Below are 24,910 nucleotides of genomic sequence, written 5' to 3'. Positions count from 1 at the left end.
TACTTGAAGAAGTCACTGCTCATTTGCAGTGGTGGACATGAAGAAGACACCGCCGGATGGAGGAAATGAAATTGTCATCGTCTGGACTAACAGACCTTTCTTAATTTAGGCTTTGTTCATACCGAATGGAGTTTCTGGGGTGTAGTGACACATTAAGGGAATATTTGTCTCTCGCTCCTTGGATATCTTGAAAGATTAGATTAGATCAATTGGTCAGCATAGAATGCACCATATTGTCATCTACTTGTAAATAAAATGTTTTTTTACACTTTTATGAGTGTAGACTGAGCTGCCTCTTAAATTTATGAGAAGTATTGTAACTTAAAATGTGCATTGATTACATTAATTTTGTCTTCAGTACATTATTCCCCTTGAGTACCATATTTTGTGTTGAGTTGTTGCCCCTCTATTTAAAGATATGAGTTAGGGGATTTCCTCTCTCTTGGTTGCAACAGTTCAGCAGTATTCAAAGCTGTTGCTGGAAGCTGAAGAGGACACACATTTGCTTGTTTGATGTGAACAAAACATGCTAGCCCTTTTTTCGTGAAAATGCTAAGTTTACGCTTCAGTTCTTAAAAACAAGCTGCATGTCTGTTTGAAGCAATGATTACAAGTGTGTGGCTTTATCAAACAGGATTTTCTTGGGTATGTCTATGTCTCAAAAGAAGCACAACACATTGGTCAGCCCCTCAAGTTGCCCCATGCCAAGTGTGAAATAATCAACCCGTCTTGGCTCTTACGTTTACATCATATTGCATTCTGCAACGTGTATTGCTGTACTTATAAACTGTATAGGAATCCTAAATGACATGTGCTTATAATGCCAGGACTTACAGAACATGAATTGAGAGTCCGCTTCCGGCTGATTTTACAAAACAAGTCTGAATGTACGTTAGTTGGTTAAGAAAGTGGGCAATGGGTTTCTCTATGACTAAATAAATAAATGAACAAAATATCATAGCATATCTAGCTCTAGAAGGTGTACACTTAGTCGTTTGTTTGCATGCAGACCACTGTCGTAGAGCAGAAGACAAAGACATGCGCCTCTGTATGTATGTGCAGGTTACATATAGCACATACATAGCTATAAGGCAATGCAGGGCTGTACACAATGTAGGTGCAGAGAAAGAAAACAAGAAACAGCTAGAGGAGAGGGAGCAGTTAATAGATTTCATTCCACGAGGCTAGGATCACATATATGTAGCGCTCCAGAGATCTTTGTGGAACCTACATGATTTTTTAGTTCTTTATTCTGAGGTTTTATAAAGAGCACCATGATCACAGGCTAGGTCAGAGTGCATACAGTATGTTCCCATTCTGCCTGGTTGCTTTCTGTTGTTCCTCCTTCAAAGTTAATACACTGAGTACCATTGAGCTGGGTAATAGCACCATCTGTAATTTACAATGTAATGAAGATAGTCCATAAAATGCCAAACTCTGCCCTGATCGTGAATGAGCACAAAAGTAACGGCTCCAAAGAAACATGTCTACTTAGGTTTTTGGGGACCCCTGCCGTTGACCCACATGTATATGGTGCAGTCCCATCTTGATCGACATTCTGGCTACACCACTGGGTCACAGGATGATCTGGTCATTTCATCGTCACCGAGCTGGAAGGTATAGCACACTGGCTATTGCTAGTAACAGAGATGGCATGGAATGTAAATAAACGAGTGTCCACTCACTTGGCCCTCATGAGGTCTTGATCCTTCAGTGCGGATCCCTGCAGGTAGATGACTCGCTGGGACCACAGGGGAATCTGGAGAACTCTGCGGACCTGAATATCCATCTCCGTCGGACAAAGGATCACAACGTAGTAATCCTGAAATGGTAAAGACACGACCAAGAGAACATCAGCGGCTTCTCTACACCCGCATCACCCACTTTGAGGATGCATCTATGGCATGAGTAATCGGATCATTACTAGTTCACTCAAACTTAGGTGATGCACATTTACAGTTTTGCCTCTTTGTTGCATCCTAAGTCAAATGAAATGTCAACCCCCTTGCCCCACATCTGATGGGAAACTTCTGGCAGAACATGGTAACGGTAGTGAGGCTGTTCTTGGACCCCATATCTCCAGTAGCTTCAAGAGAGGTTGCACCCAGCGAAAGCAGTCCCGTAAACCAACCATATGCAATTTCAGACATCCAGCTGGCCAGACAATTGACTTCACTGAGGCATGTTCCCAATGGGTTTAGCATAGGACTCAGAAACCCAGCTGGATTTTGACAGACAGCGAGGTCAGGTGACAAGGATCATGTCAGGAAAGAACATGGAGTCATAGGACACACAAAGGGACTGAGGGGGGATCCCCTTGTTGCTTCTTCCCACAGATGTGCAGTCTAAGTACTCCTAGAAGTTGTGGGTGTAGACTGGAGCAATGGTGCACCCTTGGAAGAACACCACCATCGAAGAAGGTGCATGGACAATGGCAAATCCTAGTGTATAGAAAGACCAAGTGCCCCAGAAGTAAACACCCACCCGAAAAGCGACACCAACTTCTCCATGAGGCAAGAACTTACTATCTTCTCTTCTTTGGAGGGCTTTACTTGCCCCCGCCCTATAGTGGCGGAATGTGGGTTTGGACAGTGAGAATGGTGCTTCGTTTTAATTCCAGCTATCTCAGGGACTTTGCTCTTTAACTGCATAAACAATATTATTTGGTTATAGCGTATGGCGTTCCGAATCTCTGATTTATCCCAAAGCTAGATTTCCTCACTGCTGCTTCATGGCGCCAGAGCTCCCTGTAGACTCATATACATTTGTGACCTATTCCTTCAACTTTTTGCAGAGCTTAAAAGACATCATTTCCCTTCATTTAGACATTTAAACAAACAATTCCTTATTTTTTGTATTATTAATTTGAGCCTTTATCTTTCTTTCTTTCTCTCTTTTTTTCTTTCTTTCTTTCTTTCTTTTTTTCTTTCTTTCTTTCTTTCTTTCTTTCTTTCTTTCTTTCTTTCTTTCTTTCTTTCTTTCTTTCTTTCTTTCTTTCTTTCTTTCTTTCTTTCTTTCTTTCTCACCGTTTATAATGTTTTGAAACTACATTTTGTTCTTATGTGTTTCCTGTTACCCCTGATAGAAGATTTGTTTTTTATTTTAAGTTGGATTTTTCTGTGTTATTATTCTTATCTTAATGTTTTGGCTTTGTAAAGCAGCCCCACTGCCGTTTGGAGTGAAGATGCACTTTAATAACAATCCTAAAGGAACATGAGTAAAATAAACGTCATAAGTGAAATTTGATTTGTGTCATTTCCCTTTGAAAATTCACATGGACCGACCAACCAAATTCTGAATATCGGCTACAGAGAAGACAGATCAGACATACCCCACTCCTTTGGGCTTCAGGGGGCAAATGGAGGGTGATTCTGCGACACCTACATTTCCTTGTGGTTGTATGATGATATCGGCCCGTGGACTGGACGCATGTGTGGATTGTACTCACAGCGATACTGCACTCACGTGACACACTCAGGTCTTTACCTGGAGCCGGGGGTGAGCGTAAAACTCGTTCAGGAAGTCCATCAGAAGGTCTATCTTGAGGGAACTGACGCAGAGGACCACGTGCTTCTCAGTCTGGGCCCGATGGCGGCTATAGTTGCCTCCTGATTTTTGGCGTTCCATCCATAGGTACACAAGTTCCTCAAACTGGAAAAAAACAAGAAAATCACTCGGTAGACTTGTTATGGCCTAACCATACACCCCAAAAAGGTTTCTAGAAGAATCAAGGACAGGAAGTGCTGGAATTGATCGCAAATCAATGTGAAATGGGATAAAGCCATTAACCAGCAAATTTACATCACCAACTTCACTTACAGTATTACAATGATGGAGCACATAAACCGTATGTTCCTACATCTGTTTCTATGTATCACTGCCGATATACACTGCAGCCATAATAATAATGTTACACTTGTCTTAAGCAAAGCACATTGCCAGACTTTAGCATAACCATATACATTATTCTGGGATAGAAGGTTGTCATGCCAAGATGCAAAGTCTGTTGCGCTCCTATTGTACTCTTTCAAAATATCCATGTGAGAAAGGGGAGGGGGACAAATAGCACCAGAGAGGTTTCCAGGGTGCTTTGCATACAATCAAATAACATTTTGGGAACATAAGAATGACAATAGATCTTTATACTTGACAAATATGTCTGTGATAGAAGAGTTGTGTGCTTCAACCACTAACTACAAAATGCCCACAGGCCTTGGTGCTCATTTCATTTTTCACAACACTTACCCTAACCTTACAATGTTTGTAACGATCCTGTACTGACTTCAAAAGTTTCAAGCTTTTGATTATATTTGTATATATACATACTGGGCCTCATTACGAGTTCAGCGGTAACCAGCCAGTGATACTGCCGGGTTGCCACCAAACTGGTAACACTGTTCTGCTGTCTGAGATTCCGGTTCCACAAGTCCAGGGGGCCCAGGATATCAGGTGGTGGAAAGTGTATGTGCCCATTTCCGTGAAGTCCCATAGGACTCCACGGGAATGGGGACACGGAAGAAGGGATTAGGAGCATCTAGGTGGATGTTGAGGTCTCAGAGGAGAAGAGGTTGAGAGTTTGATTCAAAGAGAGAAGAGGAGCGGTCAGCCCACTATGAGAGGAAGAGGGCAATCAGGCCAGGTGGCCTGTAGATAGTGACCAAAGAACTAACAAAGGACTGGGATTTGTGTTTGGAGAGGCCTAGGACAGTGCCCAATGGAACTCGTATTATCAACAGAAAAAGAGTCCTAGCTCCTCTTAGCTCCTCCTGTAGATAGTGGCCACACTCAGAGAGAGGCCAGGAGAGATAGAGAGCCTGCAGACCATGCATTCAAAGGAGGAGTTGGCCTGCGTAGGAATGACAGAAGCAGGGAGCCACTCAGGAAAGATCAGAGCTACTCTAACTGCGGGTCGGTTGGTTCTGGGCTTGGAGATGATTGTGTAGCCGTCAGAGAAGAGAGTGTCAAAGTTTGTGACAGAGCTGGCCGTGAACCATGTCTCAGTGAGAGCGAGAACATCCGGGTCAAGGTCTTCGAAGAGGTGACAGATGTCAGAGAAGTGTTTGACAGCAGAGCGAGAGTTGAGAGTAGCGACGTGGAGCAGGTTGCCACATTTGAAAGACTTCCAGGTTGGGGTACATGCCTGAGGTACACCGAGCGGAGGTGAAAGAGGAGCCCAAGAGTGGGCAGAGCTGGAAGTGAGGGGAGGCAGAGGAGCCATGGAGGTGCTAGTAGGAGCAGCAGGAGAAGGCAGGAAGTTGATAAGAAGTGGGAGATGCCCATCAAACAGGAGGAGATTGGGCTGAGGGCCCTGGGCCAAGACAATTACATTCAGATAGACATTAATGATGATCTTGGAGGAGTGGAAGGAGGCCTCAAGGGCTTCCGACCGAGTGCCACCATTAATGGGAGAGGAAGAGACAGGATCGAGAGTCGAGACCACATGAAGGGTCCGTAGGTCAGGTGATGGAATGACAAAGAGTCTGTCTCGAGGAAGCAGTGATGTAGGTGTAAGCGATAGGGAGGCCTAGGTTGGAGACTAGGATGTACCTCTTGAACTTCTTCCTTCCAGATTTAGTGAGAGGGATAGGATATGAGATAGAGTAGCAGTTAGAGAAGATGGGAGAAACAGAAAGCACCATAGAGGGTGTGAGGAGGAGACCAGGAGGGGGAGGGAGCGAAAAGAGAAGGGGAGACGCATAGCCCCACGGCACACTAGGAATCACAACAGGGTAGGAGACTGGTGGCACACAAAAGTACAACAGTAACCACAGTTGAAGGAGAACTAGAAGTGGGAGAGAGCCTAATGGGGAACAGATTCACAGAACAATAGTAACCACAGTTGAAGGAGTGGGACAGAAAACACAAGTATGGCTAACCGCTGGGGGGGGGGGGTGGCCTAAGGTTATGCAAAGACAGAGGGCCTAATTCACAGAAGCGTTTTATAATGGCAACCCCCCATTGGAAAACGCTCTGTGAATTAGGCCCAGAGTATGTTATGTCAACAGGATTTAGGGAAAATTCTGCCACGTGCCACACTACATGCCACACTGGCATGTGGAGCTCTGCACAGGCAGTAGCTTCCAATAATTGACTAGCAGTGAGAAATCAGACCCCTTGAATTAACATGTGAAGACAGGGGCCAGCTGGGAAGAGACAATGGGACTACTCACTGAGGTTCTACCATTAAACGAATATAAACAGACTCTGAACATTCATTCAAAAGTATACGATCGAGAGCAGAATTGGACCAATTTACCAACTAAAAGTAGTAGCTACGATTACCAGGCTAAGACTGGCCTATAGGGCAATGCCAGAATTGTAGGTCCAACTTGCTAGCGTGGGCCATTTGTTTTGGCCAAAATGGGCCACTTGCTTGCCAAAGTGGGCAAGTTTGATGAGTTGCTTCACTTTGTAACTAGTAGATTAGACCAGTGTTACCGAATAAATATTCTTAAAAATCCCAATTTGCAACACATTTTCCCCCCAAAATTCACTCTTGGGTACTACTCAAGTAATCTGTCAGAAAAGGAATGAATTGCCATTTTGACTGTGGGCTACTTTTTCATTGGTGCCCAAGACAATGTTATGCCCCAGTCTGACGCTGACGATTGCATAAATGGACGAAATCTTGCACCGACCTAAAGGCAATATCTTCGAGCATTTCCTAACTCTTACATGCGTACGGATTAATTAAGGCTGAAATGTGACCTTGTGTACACCCTGGACAAAATAGTGCCCCGAATAGGAACTCCAAAAGCACATCGAACGTGCCGGCATTGCCCGGACAACGTTCTGATATGTGCATGTCCAGCATACACAATAGGTAGACAGGGAGCACTACTAGCGTCCAGCATACGCCACCGTGTAGAAGGATGGCCGCTCATACGCCACCGTGTAGAAGCATGGCCGCTCATACGCTACCGTGTAGAAGCATGGCCGCTCATACGCCACCGTGTAGAAGCATGGCCGCTCATACGCCACCGTGTAGAAGCATGGCCGCTCATACGCCACCATGTAGAAGCATGGCCGCTCATACGCCACCGTGTAGAAGCATGGCCGCTCATACGCCACCGTGTAGAAGCATGGCCGCTCATACGCTACCGTGTAGAAGCATGGCCGCTCATACGCCACCGTGTAGAAGCATGGCCGCTCATACGCCACCGTGTATATGGGGAAGAAGTCTGGCCGCATCTACTGGAGCGGAAGCACATTTCTTTCAGGTGTCACTTTACCGCACTCTGAAGCATTATTAAGAGAAGTTCAAGTGCATGGTCTAAGAAGAGTCAGTAAAACGGAATTCAAGTTCGTTTCCTATGTTTGGAATATGGAGCTTTTAGATTTTTTTTTTACGTGGGATGATGCTACATGGGTCTTGCTGATAGTGTAACGTCCTTTCATCGCCAGGCATTGTTACGTGTGCATTTTAAACGTGTACGAAATAAAAAAGGTTAACAAAATGTTTTTGGGGGATGGGAAAGGGCAGATTAGCGGTTGGGGGTCAGGAATAGTTAAAAATAGGTGGTGAGGTGGAGGGATAAAATCAATGACCTATTTTGTTATTTTGTACACTTTTAAAAGGCAATCGTAAAAATGCCTCCTGAGGAAATAACATAGAACCCTTGCTGATATAGGGTGCAGTTAATGCAAATAATTTGGCGGAATGTCTCATGGTTCATGTCTTTTATAAAGACTCTAAAAAATGCTGTACTATAATAAATTTAAAAAAAGATGTCTGATGTGATTTTCCTTTGCCACTTTCTACATGTTCCTGTCTTTTCTCCATCCTTTTTCTATATTTACTTTCCTCACTTTCAGTTGGTGAGTGTGCGTGTGTCTGTGTGTTTATGCATGTACACTACACGCACACACTATTCTAAAGGAAGGCTTTCTTCAGCTTAGGTTCAAGTACCCTGGTACCAAGAAAAGGGTGAATAGTCCTGAAAAAAAATGACCTAAACTCACAGTTGTTATAATCAATATCAAAATAAATATCTTTTTTATACAGTTCATCAATACAGCATAAAAAATGTTCTAGCTAGGTTAAAAACAGAAATTCAGTACACATTCATAGAGTCTCAATTTCCTTTTGCACATGTAATGTAATATACACGTGGATTCGTCCACACGGTTCACAGATTTGTTCAAATCTCTATCTTGGAACGTGAGTAGAGACCACACTGGTCAATATAATGGCCCTGATTCATGGAATTATTTGCGTGTAAAACGGGGATTTTACTGTGCCATTCTGGCCGCAAATGCCAATTCGTCAAACAGGGATTTGCGGGCAGAATGGCACGCAAATCCGTGTTTTAGACGCAAATAATTCCATTAAACTCTCCCGAGTGGTAAACCAGGTTGTAAAATCGAGGCGTAATGCTTGATTTACCGCTTTGCCCCGTTTTGATGCAGTGTCAAGCAGAATGCAGGGCATGGTGTTCAGATAAGATCTCTGCAGTGCATTCCTCCTCTGTCTCCGCAGCGCATTTCCTTGCTCTGCTGTGCATTCCTCCTCTGTCTCTGCAGCGCATTTCCTTGCACCCCTTGATGCAGTGTCAATCAGAATGCAGGGCATGGTGTTCAGATAAGATCTCTGCAGTGCATTCCTCCTCTGTCTCCGCAGCGCATTTCCTTGCTCTGCTGTGCATTCCTCCTCTGTCTCTGCAGTGCATTTCCTTGCACCCCTTGATGCAGTGTCAATCAGAATGCAGGGCATGGTGTTCAGATAAGATCTCTGCAGTGCATTTCTCCTCTGTCTCCGCAGCGCATTTCCTTGCTCTGCTGTGCATTCCTCCTCTCTCTCTGCAGTGCATTTCCTTGCACCCCTTGATGCAGTGTCAAGCAGAATGCAGGGCATGGTGTTCAGATAAGATCTCTGCAGTGCATTCCTCCTCTGTCTCCTCAGCGCATTTCCTTGCTCTGCTGTGCATTCCTCCTCTGTCTCTGCAGCGCATTTCCTTGCTCTGCTGTGCATTCCTCCTCTGTCTCTACAGCGCATTTCCTTGCACCCCTTGATGCAGTGTCAAGCAGAATGCAGGGCATGGTGTTCAGATAAGATCTCTGCAGTGCATTCCTCCTCTGTCTCCTCAGCGCATTTCCTTGCTCTGCTGTGCATTCCTCCCCTGTCTCTGCAGCGCATTTCCTTGCACCCCTTGATGCAGTGTCAAGCAGAATGCAGGGCATGGTGTTCAGATAAGATCTCTGCAGTGCATTCCTCCTCTGTCTCCTAAGCGCATTTCCTTGCTCTGCTGTGCATTCCTCCTCTGCCTCTGCAGAGCATTTACTTGCACCCCTTGATGCAGTGTCAGGCAGAATGCAGGGCATGGTGTTTAGATAAGATCTCTGCCGTGCATTCCTCCTCTGTCTCTGCAGCGCATTTCCTTGCACCCATTGATCAGTGTCAAGCAGAATGCAGGGCATGGTGTTCAGATAAGATCTCCACCGTGCATTCCTCATCTGTCTCCGCAGCGCATTTCCTTGCACCCCTTGATGCAGTGTCAAGCAGAATGCGGGGCATGGTGTGCAGATAAGATCTCTGCTGTGCATTCATCCTCTGTCTCCTCAGTGCATTTCCTTGCACCCCTTGATGCAGTGTCAAGCAGAATGTGGGGTATAGAGTGCAGATAAGATCTCCACTGTGCATTCCTCCTCTGCCTCCTCAGTGCATTTCCTTGCACCCATTGATCAGTGTCAAGCAGAATGCGGGGCATGGTGTGCAGATAAGATCTCTGCTGTGCATTCCTCCTCTGCCTCCTCAGTGCATTTCCTTGCACCCCTTGATGCAGTGTCAAGCAGAATGCGGGGCATGGTGTGCAGATAAGATCTCTGCTGTGCATTCCTCCTCTGCCTCCTCAGTGCATTTCCTTGCACCCCTTGATGCAGTGTCAAGCAGAATGTGGGGTATAGAGTGCAGATAAGATCTCCACTGTGCATTCCTCCTCTGCCTCCTCAGTGCATTTCCTTGCACCCCTTGATGCAGTGTCAAGCAGAATGTGGGGTATAGAGTGCAGATAAGATCTCCACTGTGCATTCCTCCTCTGTCTCCGCAGTGCATTTCCTTGTACCCCGGCATGCATTTTCCTGCAGGCATAAAGCAAATGGATTCCTATGGAATCCTCATCGGGGTTGCACATGGTCAAGAACAGGTGCATTCTGTAGGAATCCATTAGTTATCGCTGCCTGAAAAACGTGTTCGCGTGCAGCGTCTAACGTTTCACGAGATGGCGAGGTGAATGAAAGATTAAAAGTGAGTTTACCTTGCTGTTCCTATTTCTTTCTCTCTTCCTCTTTGTGAACATTTTAAAATTGCATGCTGGGAAAACAACAGCACTAAGTTCTAATGTGTTTTTTTTACAACAGAAATGTGTAAAGGACTCGGGTAGCACATATATTTTGGAGTCCAGTTATCAAAAAATGAATACCATTTTAAAACAAGTTTTTATCCCCAAAATCCAGTTTATGATCGTAGTTTGACAATTTCAAGTTTTTAAAAGATATTTTCCAGCTTCATAATGTGGAGGACGGTGGAAAGCAACGGGAGAGCATTCAGCCGGTCGAGCGAAACAAGCGACCGCAGACCATCTTTGATGCAGAACTGCCGCAGAAGAATGGCCTTTTGACAGCTCCTCTGACAGTGACGAGCGCATTCTCCAAACCATCTTCCGCATGACCTGTCAATGTTCTTCCTGTTCCGCCAGTAAAATGTCAGCCGTGCCCAAGTTGATACATTTGTCACCTGGAAATGGTCGCTCACGGATACTAGCCAGGAGCTGACACATGACCGATTGTTGAGTTTTGTTCCTTCTCTCCAAGTTCCTTGATTAACCCCCTAAATCGCAGTTCTGCATAACTCTAAAAACATGGCTCATTTAACAATACAGACGCATTACAATCTCTCTCGCCCTCCACCAATAGTACTGCGTTACTGTATAAAATGCCAAGCGCAATTCTGGCACAATCCCGTTGTAAAGCGCTTCACTGATCTCGAGCTAGGTTCAGGCTATAAGCAATACAAATAAAAAATAAATCCCTCCCAAGTTAGGCAAATTGTCATTCCGGTTAACCTTTATCAATCTGACAAGGAGGCTTGGCCTCGAGTTTCAGGTGTTTAATTCAATTCTTTATACAGGTATCTTTCCATACCATTCTAATATTCAGGAAAGGGTCGGGAGGGGATCGCGGGAACAATCATTCAATTTTCCTCTATGATGGAACGGGAAACTTGTTTGGGAAACTGTCATTCACTCATCTGTTGATTTGGGAGAATCCAACTGGTGTCATTGCCCCCTATAGAGGTCTGCAGATGGGGGGAGCCGAAGCACGATGCACAAAAGAATGCTGCTCATAGACCGATGCACAGTATGCCGTGCGTCAGCCTGGCGGTCAGAGTACCGCTATCGCAGATGGACAAGGAGCAGTAGGATTCAGGTGCAATAGGGGGAGTGGGGATTGAGGGGTGCATGCAGTGGGAAGAGGGCTGCAGGGTATCCCTCAAAAGTGACCCGGTATGGTGGATAAAGAGTGGCCTTGTAGGGGCGGCCTTTTCAGGGCGGCCCTCCACAACATCGTTCTTTAGTTTGCGAGATACAGGCATAGGTCCATTTCCCCAGTACAGGCGGGTTCTACAGCAGAAGTGCGAACCATTCACCAAGGTTTTAAGTTATGATTGATCCTGCCCAAGTATGAGGATTTAAAACAATCAACATTATTTTTGGCATTTTTTTATTTTATAACTACTTTTGAATCAGTGGATCGTCCCATTTGTGGAAAGGTGATCAGAGCTATGGGTGGCCAAAAAATTGGTTCCATGTGATTTTAACAAAAAAAAGCATTAATGAACCATTTCTGACGAACCTAAAATACTGAAAAAATACTGAATTATTATTTGTTTTTAATTTGGAGGGTACCCCCCAAGCAGCTTGTTTTCCGATGTCTATAACTGCATCCCAAACCCCTAGCCCCCATTTTAATACCTTAACCCACCCTCATATATATTTTTAATAAATAATTCGGTATTTTTCAATATTGTAGGTTCGTTAAAAAAGTTATTTGTTATTTGAAATTCGTTAACATCACTGGATACCAAAAGATCCACACCACAATCTCAAAATTCCTCACACGGACATTAGGACCTAGAGGAGGTTTGGTGGAGATGGAGAAACTGCCCCGTAGCTCCTGCTAAAGATTGGAGCGCAACAGGTTTGTGTGCTGGGCCCCACTTCTATTCAGCATTTCCCTGAATGGTTTGGCCATATGGTTAAGAGATCTTAACCTTCGGTTACCATCAGTCAGTGCAATGGGCAGGAGGTTCCTCTCCTACTCCGTGCGGACAATCCTGTTCTTCTAGCCGATTCTGATACGTCCCACCGTCGTCCACTGGGCCAGTAAGCAGGTGGGACGATCTGAGTCAAAAATAATATTAGTGAGGAAAGGGGACCCCCTGGGGGTCCTTGTACTATCTTGGCTTGAGGTTTGTGAGTGCCTTCTCATGGTTGGGTTCCATGATTTGAGAAAGCTGCAATCACTTTGGGCCAGGCAACAGGGAGAAAGGGGGTCCTCTCATTCAGTAAAGAATGTGTGGGCCATCACTAGATTACCCACTGAACCCATAATGCCAACGCCTGCGCAGAGAATCAAGTTATGGTGGTAAATCCTCGGGGTACATCAAGATAATCCTCCTTTTCCCCACTGAGAATCACTTTTGTGACAGTTACTAGTGCTGTCCAAGGGAACCGCGGTGTTCTCTTTGCGATCTGAGCTGGTTGTTCTGTGAATCGATGACTAAATCACTTTAAAACTTTATTCATATGGAATTCAGCCTGTGGATGAATCCCGAGGGATCCTTCTCCAGGCAGACACTTTATCATCTGGAAAGCACTTAGCCATCCCATGACACGTATACCTTAAGGGTGGCTTTGCGAGGGAATACTCTGATACATGATATGATATAATCTGATGGGTTATTTATAACACACTAAATACCCAGAGGTGTCCAAGCGCAGACCCGGGAATCGAACCTGTGGTGCTCCATGTCATCTTGCTTCCAAGGCGAGCACGTTGCCCCTGAGCTATCCTCCCGAGACATACCCTACGGCTGTTAGCTAAGAAAGCTGCAGGAGTATTCCACCTCAAGTATCGGGCACATGAGATACAGCTGACACTGACTGAGGCAAAACCGTGTCCTCTACAGTTCTTGTGAACATCCGCCCTCTTCAGTTGTATGTTTTGTATGAGAAGCATGGGATGGGGGATTTGAGTCTTACTCGAGGAGGTGGGCAATTCTCTTAACCAGCGTGCAGAGCGCTGTTGTGAGGCCAACAGAGAAGCGGTAATGCATTTTGTAATGTGTTGCCCCTTTTGCCACATTTTTCTAAAAATAGAGGCTGTCCCCTTGGTTTCAACGCTGGGGAGGAGGAGTTTTCTTGTGGCAGGCTATTGAGAGTCCTCTGATACAGTTTGCAGTTGCTCAGTCGATGGGTGCTGCCCAGTTCATCCGCGGAAAGTTTTGCAAGACATTGGGCCTAAGCACGCATTTGGCTCGTCACACGGTGGTAAATCTGATGAATTACCGCTAAAATCGTTTACCCTTACTGCCACTTGGTCTCGTGGCATTACCACGGAATTACAAGTGGTGGCGCGGTGGTGTTAGTCCCCTATTTCTGGAGCGGTAGGTAATTCCCCTACTGTAATTCGGATGGTTTTCGGCGGTAGGTGGATGATTTACCTCCAGCATCTGTACATCCTCCACCACCTTATTGCCGGAACTTGTAGTATGGCGGTAATGTGCCAGCAAAGTGGCGGTAGCAGAACTACTGCCACTTTACTGCCATTTATATCGCACCGGTATTCTCACAATGAGGCCCATATTATTTTCTCTGGGGGATATATAGAATGACTTTATTCGTATCTGATATTTTGTGCATCTTTTTGATGTGTGTTTTACGTTGTATTTTGCAATGCCATTGTGTTGCTCTGTATTATAAACCTGACTTGAAAGCCTTATGTGACTATCGCATTATTATAACCAACAATAGAGGTTCAAGTATGCTCTGCATTCCATGCTTGAAGTTAGATGCAAGGATGATATGATAGGTTACTCATAGCGTGCTTAATACCCAGAGGTTTCTAAGCGCTGTCCCAGAGATCGAACCTGTGGTGCTCCGTGCAGTCTTGCTTCCAAGGCGAGCACGTTGCCCCTGAGCTATCCTCCCGAGACGAAGTTCATTATTAGAAACATGTCACGGAAATTCACTGACCCATCCTCTACCATGCAATCTTAGGGTCTCACTGGGTGCAATTTATTATGAATGCTAATCGCATGCAGTGGACCGCCAATGTTAGCACTAAAGCGTTGGTAGTTCGCATGCATGCAATCTGCCACTTTCCCAAAAAGGCGTGTAAAAGAAAAGAGTAAAAAAAGGCAACATCACCATGTTCTTTCCTTTTATTTAAATGCTGCCTGCAAATGGCACGTTTCAGAGGGAATTTACAATGGATTTCTGTTTTTAGCAGGTCCTGAACGGAGGAGGATTCTCTCGGAATCCATGTGTTTGATGCCTCCATCAACACCTCACGCATGCCTAAAAGTAGGTGGTTTTGCAGGCAGAAAGGGAATTAGGAGGAGGAATCGTATTTCCCATCCTGTCTCGTGTTATGCTTGCAAAACAGTTAAAGGGTAATTTTAAGGACAGTCTAAATTGCATGCATGGGACCACCACTTCCACGCTGTGAGGTCCCCAGCACTCAATTGTAAACCTTCACAAGTTGGAGGGGAAAGGAAAAGAGTAAAGGAAGCATCGCTTTTCCTCCTTTCATTTTGCCCTCTGTCTGGAAACACTGTCAGTAAATACAGTAGATAGCTACAGGTGGCGTGTACTATTGGTTTCCTATGGAATCCACCTGGTCATAACCAGGTGCAAAACCAATGTGAATTCCTTTCGTTTCACGGATCCATGAAGCGGGGTGAATAAGGAAAGAATAAAAGTGAGGCATAGACATTTTTCCTCTCAGATCTTCCACCCAGTCTCGTGCAAACGTAAACACTTCTTGCAAATACGCTTTGCAGGTGGTGCGTACTAATGGATTCCTTGTTTTGACCAGGTGCAAGACCAATGTGGATCCCTTAGGAATCCATTTGTTTAATGTCTGCATGAAAATGTCACAGCACAGAGGAGGCCAGCAGGGTGGACATCCTATCTCTGCTCTGGGCCCCTCCTGCACCTTGAAACTGCAACAAAATGGGACAGAGAGGTCAAGCAAGATGTCAAGGCATTACACCTTGCTTTGGACATCACACAGGAAAGGTGTGAAGAATCCTGCCCATTCCTCACTGAAACCCTGCCTAAAGTCTCCTCCCAAGTGGCCAGGGGAAGGCAGACACTTCCTGATCCCAACCCTGGGGTGTTGTACTGTGGGAGGATCACCTGGGAGGAGATAGGGCCCAGGGTGGTGAGGCAATTCCATGGGATAAGACACATTATTTTCCTCTGGAAGGAAGAATCTTCCCAAAGTACCTGAAGAGATAATAGGTTATTGTCGTTTGAATGCCCCTAACTCATATATTAGATCTCGGTTGCAGATCTTGATATTGTAAGATCTGATCAGACTTTTCCAAAAGAAAGAGAATTTTTGGTATCACAAACTAAACACCTTCCTCAAACCCAAGGTTACACTATTAAGGAATATGGAAATGTTGTCTTCAATAAACTAGCTTCCACTGTAGAAGATACTCTTAATAGCCCCTCGTTTAACAACTTTAAGCAAAAAAGATCTACCCTTAAAAACAATTCAAATATGCTAAAACCTAACTTTGTGGAAAGAAACTACAAGTCCAGGAATCCTTGAAGGATTGAAATGAGGAAGAGGGCTGAAGAGGCATACAGATGTAGTAGTCAGGCAATTAAGCCAAGTAGCCATTGCAGTAGCCAGGGAATTAAGGCTAATAGCCCACACCTGAAAGTTATCACTGAACCTAGGAGGCATGAAAGGCTCCCTCAAGAAGAGAAAGAAGGAAGGAGTGGAAGGAGCTGAAACATTGGCTGGAGTGCAGGCTGCGGCAGTGAAAGCAGAAGGAAGACACAAGGCTGGCAAGACAAGCAGAAGTGGGAGAACACAAATGACGTTGGAACGAGAAGACAGCAGATTTCACCTGCGTGTTCTGAGAGAGTCCTGCCCTCCCGAACTCTGAAATGCAGAGGCTGCACAGCAGAAGACGTGTTGGAGAATGTATCCCCATGTGAGCCTGATTGAGGTGGTTGCCGAGCTGCTGGTGTGTCGAATACCGAGGCAAGAAGCACTCGTCAAGTCAAAGGTCTTGGAAGCAGAAGAAACTCCCAAGATGTGTGGCCAGACCGGAGACACCTGTTTAGGAGAATGGTGCGGGTCCCCAGTGAGCCAGAAGTAGTAGAAGTTGTAGTTGAAGTTGGGGAAGCAGTGCGACCTGCAGAGCAAAGGCTTCAGAAGCCGGTGAGTGCAGCACAGCATTCTAAAGCATTGTGCAAGCTTGCCGGTAATAGTAACCAGCTCCTTTGCCACTCAAGTAAGACTTTCAGCGAGTAGAAGTGGACCGCTGCATTCAAAGTCCCTTGAACAATGGAATTGTAACACATGCGTATAAAGTAAAAGTCTTCTTACCCATGCAGGAAGCTAACGCTGTAAAACCCATTGCTCTAATACCCGAAAACTATAGTTCAAAGACTGGTTGCGTATCCTTAATTAAGAGAAGGGAAAGCTGACACTATTAAAGTTGAAATCTTTACCATGGGAAAACTACATTAATTAATGGTCCATGTGGCCTATTGCGATTCCCCGAGGGGGCCTGAACTCTTAACTATGCTTCTATGGGAACACAATATCACAAACACCTTTAAAGCTTGAAAAATATATCAGAGTTGTCATGTGGGCCTAATTGTGGTTTTCGCTGAAAGACCAAACCCTATCCTTTGTATATACGTGGCATACCTTTCATTCGAAAGATTGTAAAAGACTGAAGAAGACAACACGCATTGCCTAAACCTAAGAGGTACCTCAAATTAACTGTGAAGCTGAACCTTTCTCATGGTTTAAACCAATTCAGCAATACTAATGGATTCCTTGTTTTGACCAGGTGCAAGGCCAATGTTATTAACAGTTCATGGGCATAAACCAGCACATATACAACTGTTAACTGAGGCTAAGAGAGTGGCACCAAGGCTTTGGGGTAATTATTGGTTTAATAGCTGGTAGAAAGCTGTAAGCTGGGGAAGGGGAATTGACTGCTTGTGAAGAACATTTTGGAAGTAGTCTTAGCGTGTAATGCCCAAGACTGTGAAGGCCAGAAAGAAGGGAGTCTTGAAGGGAAACACAGGTTACCATTGTTGACAGTGAGACTGAGACAAGAGAGGCTAAGAGGCTGCCCCTTCAAAGAGAACAGTTTGAAGGAAGAGTGCCTAACATACCTGAAGAGGTTGACATATTGGGTGCACTTTCCATACGCAGCCTAGCCCATATAAGAGACTTAGGGGGGCCCCTACACACTGCTGCTCCTGCTGTCCACCTGCCAGGACCAGAGAGTTTGTGTGAAGAAGGACGAACATCAAGAAAGTACAACATCGAAAGAGCAGCAGCAGAGACCTTGAGACATCCCTTGCAAGGCAGAGAGAGCAGCAGCAGAAACATTGAGACAGCCCTTGCCAGGCTGTCTCAGAGGTATGGTTGTTTTATATATAGTTCTATATACAGTGCACTATATGGATTATGTATAATCTTTTGAAAAATACCCTTTTTTATTTTTTCATATTTAAAGGACTCTTTTTTATATTTTAGTTTTTTAATCTTTAGATACACAGCTGCTAGGTTTAGTGTAATTTGTATAAAGTGTTTTGTGTTTTCCCCTTTTTGTAAAGAAACTCTACAAATCCTGCTGGTGTAGTGGAAGATGAAAAGTGTAACTAAAGAACCGTACACCAGCATTCCTTTGTCAGACTTTCCTTTTGTGTACCAGTTACTTTAACCTTGTGTCTTCCTCCTTAGGGGTATTTGGGGATACTGCCCTAACCTTCTGCCATTTCTTACCTGCACCACATTCCCATCGGGGCTCACCGGGGTGATCCCTCTAACCCATGGAAGAGGGGCTTGGAGACAGGTAAGAGGCAGGTCAGGTTGTAAGGAAAGGCGTAAGCTGTATTTTGCGTGCCCATACGGTACGTTATACGAACACCACGCTACATTCCTCTTTAAAGATTGTCATAAAAGGCAGATAAAAGCCACCGTGCAAAGTGAAACACTAGAACTGGCTCAAGCCGTCACCCATGGCATGGGATGAGTTGCTCACCAAGGGGCTCATTAGAAGTCTGGCCAATCCTGATTACCAAATGCAGTAGTTGCCATTACTGCCTGTGGTAAACTGAGGATCACCAACCTTTACTGCCGAACGTGTGGTAATGGTAAACTCTCACCTGTAATTAATGAAGCAATCTGCATTAGGTAATATAAAATGGCTGTTGTCTTTCCTGCATTAACGCAAAGCAGGAAGAATGAGGCAGCCATTTTGGAAATCAATCAGTTTCAAAACTGCCACTTGCAGGTGCCATCTGGGAAAAATGGCGCTGTCTCCCGATGCAGCAGTGATGGGCGTGATGCTACCAGCGATGGATGCAAGCGGAAAGAAATCACATTTTCTGAACAAGAGCTGACTGCCATGGTGGAAGAAGTGCATAAGCAGACTCCCAGGCTGTTTGGCCACTTCCACCCACCCAAGGGCGTGGAAGATGTGGCAGAAGTCATTTCCACTGCAGAAAAAACACCTCATACACTAATCAATCCAGACATAAAAGCATCTGGTTTTCAGGAGGCAGAAGTGAAATGGAGAGGTTGAGAACAGAAAAGTGATAGTGGGTGGAATGGTGAATGTTGAGAGTAAAAGAGTAAAAGATGAAAACCCTTCATGGGTGACAGGGTCCTTGTGAATGAATTTCTCCTCAAATGATGACATGGCGGACTTACTGATGTTCATAAACACTTTTAGAATAGGTAAGGGGAAGAGGGCAGTCTAGATCATCTTGGCCAGGGGTCGACTGGCCCATAGGAAACTGGAGATTTCCCAGTAGGGCTCTGCATCCTGGGCCTCTTTTGTGTGGTAACCTATTTTATTTCCAAATGTTCTCATAAGAAAAGTGTTGGGCTTACAGAAAATGTGTACTATGGGGCCACTTAAAATTATTTCCAGGGCCTCCTTTGGTTGGAGTCCACACCTGAGGTTGGCAATGCTAGCAGTATTCTAATTCTTTGATTGCATGAGTACTCTCAGTGGCATTGCCTGTATCCCAACCAGCCACTGTCTATGTGCCTCACCGCAGCTCTCGTAGTTCAATCATGCAATTAAATAAATTCATCCAGAATTACACATAGTTTTGGTGAAGTAAGGTTGAGAGGCTACTTTGTTCCTAAGGTTAGTGGATACACATGGGGCCTCATTACAGATGTGGCAGTCCAGAAACAAGGGCGCCACACTACGAGTCAGCCTGCCGGGGTCGCTGCGCCTGACAGGTCTGACCCTGCCAGGTGCATCAGCCCTGGTAGGCAGAGTCCTCACTGAAGCAATCGGCACCGTTAGGAACAGTGCCGGTGCTTCCATCTCGTCACTGGGACTTAGAAAATCCAGCGCCTGACTTCCTGCGCCGCTGCGACTTGTGATGTTCCAGTTGCACCAGGAAGTCAGGTGCCGGATTCGGTGCTACTGCCGCCGGCGGGTTACGGCCAACCTCGTAATGAGGCCCATTATCTCCTCATAAGGAGATGGAGGAAGAAGTGGGATTTGCAGACCTATCTCTTGCCAGCCACCAACAAGGGGCAGATGGAAATTGATTGGATTACTTCTGATGTGTGATGGGTTACAATTGAGTTGGAAACTGGCTCTTCGTTCTCAAGAGCTACCATGAGCCCCACTATTCCCAATTCTCTCCTTACTATGTTGCACCCGCTCTTACCTGCAACGGCAGCACCACCAGAGCAACGCAGATCATAATCACCACCAGAAGCTGGGATGGCCAGATCTTGGGGGTGACGTCTCCGTAGCCCACTGTGGAGAAAGTGACGATGCAGAAATAGAAGGAACCGAAGAGGGACAGGTTGTCGCCTGCTCTTTCTAGGTGCTGGATTCCACAGGTTCTGGAAAATAGAAGCAACATGTACACTCAGTGTTTGATTGGTTATTGCGTGACAGCTTTGCATTCTTAAAACCTTTCTGCCGCAATGCGGATTCTAACTTATCCACATAGAACAGCAAATGCAATGCTCCCAAACTCCTCTCCTTACCTCGGTACCAACACCCTGTGAAGTTTAGGAGGCCCTCAGTTATGCTCTTCCTTACAGGAGCCTCTATACAGTTGCCATTGACGCAAGGGTCTACCCCTCATTACAGGATTACCACAATTGTGGCTGCAATGGCGGCAGATTTACATGAAATACTGGGAGCAGTGTCTCAATAAAGCCGCACCCATCATGTGAACATTTTTTTTAACCACCATGGAAATGGTTTATGTGCATACATGTATTTTTCATTAAAGTGTCAAATTTGACCTTTTTATGCATTCCATGCAGCTGATGATGAGAAGGTGGACATCAGAAGATCGCACGTGCTAGGCCTTCTTTCCACCAGCTCTTGGATTAGAGCATTGCCTGAACTGCGACAGTTGTGTGTATGTTGAGGGTCCCATTCCTACAGTTCATGTGGCCCTGTAGTAGTTAGGTCTAGATACAGTGTTTATATTGAATCCTTTATATTGAATGACTTATAAATCGAATCTTTTATCTTGAAAACCTTTATAGTGAATGTAGTTAGGGTGGGGTAAAGGGTTAAATATTTTTGGGAAACGGTCAGAATGGGTTTTTAAGGGTGGGAAACAGGGGCTTGGGGGGAGCCCCCCACAAAACAAAAATGCATTCACTATAAAGGTTTTCACGATAAAAGATTCGATATATTAAAAGATTCGATATATATATATACGTCATTCAATATAAAGGATTCGATATAAAGGCATGTAACCTAGTAGTTATCACAATATTCAAAATCTCAAACGTCTGTGGGTCACTAGTTTCTCCATCGCCTGTTGGCGCAGGACAAATTATATGGAATTAAACTTGGCTCCATTAAGAAACGTGTGTGATTTCGAAAAACCATGTAGGGGTGGGCAAAAATCACACAGACAAAAGGGAATTGGTGAAGTTCAGCGTTCCGCTGGCTGGGCGATTTGCCACCATTTTTGACGCACTTTTGGCCGTTTTTATTTTGCGACGGAAATTTCATTTTTTGCTGACGTTTATATTTTCTATGGTCCGAAACACCCAATAAATCGAAATTTCGTGGTAAAACGACATTTAAAGGCATCCTTCCAGCCCAATTTAAAAAACGACCTTTCAGACGAGAAACTGGTCCAAACGGCTAATTTCGCTCCACGGGAGATTTTGCATCTATGGGTGAAATTCGCCGGGAATCCTCCAATTTCACAGTGGAACAGAATTAGCCATTTTCACCCACCTCTGCTGCTGTGTATATGGGCGCCAGCACAACCTGACTTAGACAGAATGCCTTTGCTTCTGTGTCTGGGTGGCTGGCCCTGATTCATGGATTATTTGCGCTGAAAAAACGGTATTTGTGCGCCATTCTGCCCGCAAATCCACATTTGTTAAACAGGGATTTGCGGGCAGAATGGCGCACAAATCTGTTTTTTTCAGCCCAAATAATCCATGAATCAGACTCAATGAATTGGGGAAGACCAAACTTTGGCTTTGAAAAAGGCTCGATACAGCCTGGCTTTATGGAGAAATTGAGGAGTAAGAGACAAGAGGAGGCTATCTTGGTCGGAAGGACGCATGAAATGCAGCTGCTGCTTTGCTAAAACGATTGACAGTGTTTGAAACTGTTCATTGGTCTTTTTCTCAACGAGAAAACATTTTGATCAGTTTGGGGCCTTCCAGCATGGTGACGCCATCACGGTTAGCCAGACAAGGTACTGTTCGGTGTTTTGAGTGATGTCTGGTGTAGGTCCTGGTGAACATTTAGGTTCCCATTTTGGGGCGGGCGTAACATGGGTGAAAGGCATAGAGCCCTGCATAAGGCTTTTAGACCTTTCAGGCTTTCACGCCTTTCATTCACATCACGCCCCATTTTCATGCATTTGTATGCCGGAGAGGAGGGGGCGGATCGAAACTTACGATTCTGCCTCTTCTTCCCCTCTGCCGTAGAAACACTCTAGAATTTGCGCGGCCAGGCATTTCCATGCCAATGCAAATGGTGTGGCTTCCTATGGAGTCTGCCTGCTTTTTACACCAGGCCAAATGCAGGCAGACTCCGTAGGAATCCATTGTAAACGCTGCCTGCCATGCATACATAGCAGGCAGCGTTTCCTTCATTTGCGTGGCAGAGTGAAAAAGGGCATTGCACGAGCATGTACATTGCCTTTTCACACTTCCCTTTTGCATTTCACAGTGGAAATCAGGGAAATTCGGCAGCGGGGACCTGTTTACACAAAAGTCTAAACGTAACAAGTCCCCTCCGTCAAATTATGCGCAGACTCCAACATGAGTTCTAAGGTTGTTGTTTTGGATCCAAGTGCATAAAAACCATGCGTAGAGGGTGTGTGCCTTTACCCCTCCAGTTATTTTCTTGTATGTGTCAGGTGGAGTGGGGTTTTGGATTGAAATTTACAATCCTGCCACCCCGTACGCTCGGCCGACAAATATGGGAGCATCTTCGCTTCCGTGCGACTTTGATGTGGGTGTAGATGCTATGGGTTCTATTTAATCCGCTGGTTACTTGGATCAGCTCAAAGCCGGTCCTTTGCCAATTCCCACTAAATGATGCCGAGTAGAGTATATGGTTGTGCACTTCAGTGCTTGCAGTCCCTTCCATGCAAAATCCAGAGGCTTCCGGGTTTCTGTGCATAGTTCATCCTCGTAGTGCAATCATAAATCGTCCTGTTAATGTGCATGCTGGTAGGCATTTACATTTATTCATATGACTCCTGCCCCATCCTTCCCTCCTACTCTCTGCCTGCCCTGCTTGGGCACCCTCCACTCACCCTCGTGTGAGGCAAAAAACCTGGGTGTCATCTTCGACTCCACTCTCTCTTTCTCTCCCCACTTCACTGACCACTGACCTTGCCAAAAAGGCCCACTTTCAGCTTCACCTCCTCAGAGGCATTCTCCCTTTCCTCACCTTCCACCAGAAGCTCAATGTCTCCAGAGCTCTGGTTCTCTCCAGGCTGGATTACTGTAACAGCCTCTACCTCAATTTTCCACTTTCCTCCCTCAACCCTCTTCAACTAATCCAGAATATGACTGAACGATTTATCCTTAGCCTCAAGCTCGGGTACAGCATCTCTCCAGCCCTAAAAGCTCTCCGCTGGCTCCCAGTGGCTGGAGGGATCACATTCAAGACCCCCTGCATCATCCACAAGGCTTTCTGGGGCCTGGGACCTTGTTATATCCAACTTTATCTCCCTAAATACCTCCATGCTAGAGTCCTTGGTCCTCTAGCTCAAACTCTCTGCAGATGAGACGTTTCGCTAAGCAGAAGTCGGGGCTCTGGAATGGCCTCCCTGCCCCTTTCTGACTTCAGCTGGGCCTCCTTAAGTTCCGAAAGCTTCTCAAGACCCTTGTTTTCTCCTTCTCCCCTCTCCCCCTCTCCCCCTCTCCTGCGAATTCTCCACTTGCCGTTGCAACTGGTTGCCTGTGTCCCATATGAGTCTTACTGCGGCCAGGCCCTCCATCAACCAGTCTTCCCCTGCGCCCCTACCAGCACTTGCCCTCGGGCACCCTTTCCTGACTAGCCTACTGAGTCTGGTCCACCCCGTCCTCGCACTAGTTGCCCTCTCCCCCTGGTTTACCCTGGCACGTGCATTCCTGGGCTCCCCCTTAGCACATGCCCAGTCCTTGGGGCCCCCTCTTTGCACTTCCTCCTAATCTCCCTATCCCATCCCTTCACCCTATCTGCTCTCTCCCCCTGCGCGTCTTGTTACCACACTTGCACGATCCGAATGTCACAAGGCCTAGTAGGACTGTTATTGTTATTTTTCTCTTTGGCACACTTGGTTTGTTCTAAAGTTAGTTACAATATTGATGTCATTGATTTAAAATTTCGGTTATGTTAGAATGTATAGATCAGGCTTTTAGGTTTGGGTCTATTTGACCTAACACATTTGACCTAATCACATTTGATCAAACTTATTTGACCTTTTGTTTTGGTGTAAAATGTGGGTGGAAACCCCTGCAACACCTGCTGCTTCCCCTCAACCTGATCTATACTCTTACCCATCCCATATATATTTAATTAAGATAGACTAAAAAAAAGGTCAAAAAAATTCAATCAAATGTTTTAGGTCAAATGTGTTTAGGTCAATTATGCTAAGACCAGCTTTCAATCATATTGTTGGAAACTTTTTGATTTGTAAGGCTTATTTATGTTGTCCCACATAGGTACTAAGTACTAAGACATCTGGCAAAGTATTTTTTTTATTCATTCATTTGTATAGTTGAAAGAACTTTCACACGTTTAAAAGTAAATATACAAATACAAATGTTAGTTACAAAAAAGTTTTGGTGGTGTTTGATCGTCTGAGAAATGATCGCAGCAAACTGTTTGAAAAAAAACAGCCCGCATGCGATCAATTATCAGAGGATCAAACACGCTCACACCAACCCACAACCCCATCCCACAACCCCCTTCCCCACTTAGCTGTGTGCTGCCGCCTGCTCCACTTCAGCCCTGCGGCGTCAGATCCGTCCCTCTAACGCGGGTTGGATCGGACACTGCAGGGACCCTTTTTCTTCTTTTTTTTTTCTCGGTCCCCTGCCTCCAATATTGAGGAAGCGGGGGACACACCTATAACCCCTCAAGGCTAATACATACTGATCATAGGGAGCGGGAGACACCCCC

At 45.4% G+C, this 24,910-nt stretch overlaps 1 protein-coding gene across 10 annotated transcripts in view; it reads right to left on the bottom strand.

Annotated features, from left to right (window-relative positions):
* KCNT1 (potassium sodium-activated channel subfamily T member 1) overlaps positions 1-24,910 on the bottom strand; it is a 2,308,650-nt gene that overhangs the window by 456,633 nt on the left and 1,827,107 nt on the right. For all 10 annotated transcript variants that reach the window (XM_069609538.1, XM_069609540.1, XM_069609539.1 and 7 more), the window contains 3 exons: positions 19,962-20,142; positions 3,487-3,651; positions 1,686-1,822 (listed from right to left, as the gene is read on the bottom strand). In XM_069609538.1, coding sequence (XP_069465639.1) covers positions 1,686-1,822; positions 3,487-3,651; positions 19,962-20,142 — 483 coding nt within the window. The remainder of the gene's footprint in view (positions 1-1,685; positions 1,823-3,486; positions 3,652-19,961; positions 20,143-24,910) is intronic.

Source organism: Ambystoma mexicanum, chromosome 8, assembly GCF_040938575.1.
Source record: "Ambystoma mexicanum isolate Mex_15411 chromosome 8, UKY_AmexF1_1, whole genome shotgun sequence".
NCBI lineage: Eukaryota > Metazoa > Chordata > Amphibia > Caudata > Ambystomatidae > Ambystoma > Ambystoma mexicanum.
This window is presented reverse-complemented; position numbering and strand designations above follow the sequence as displayed.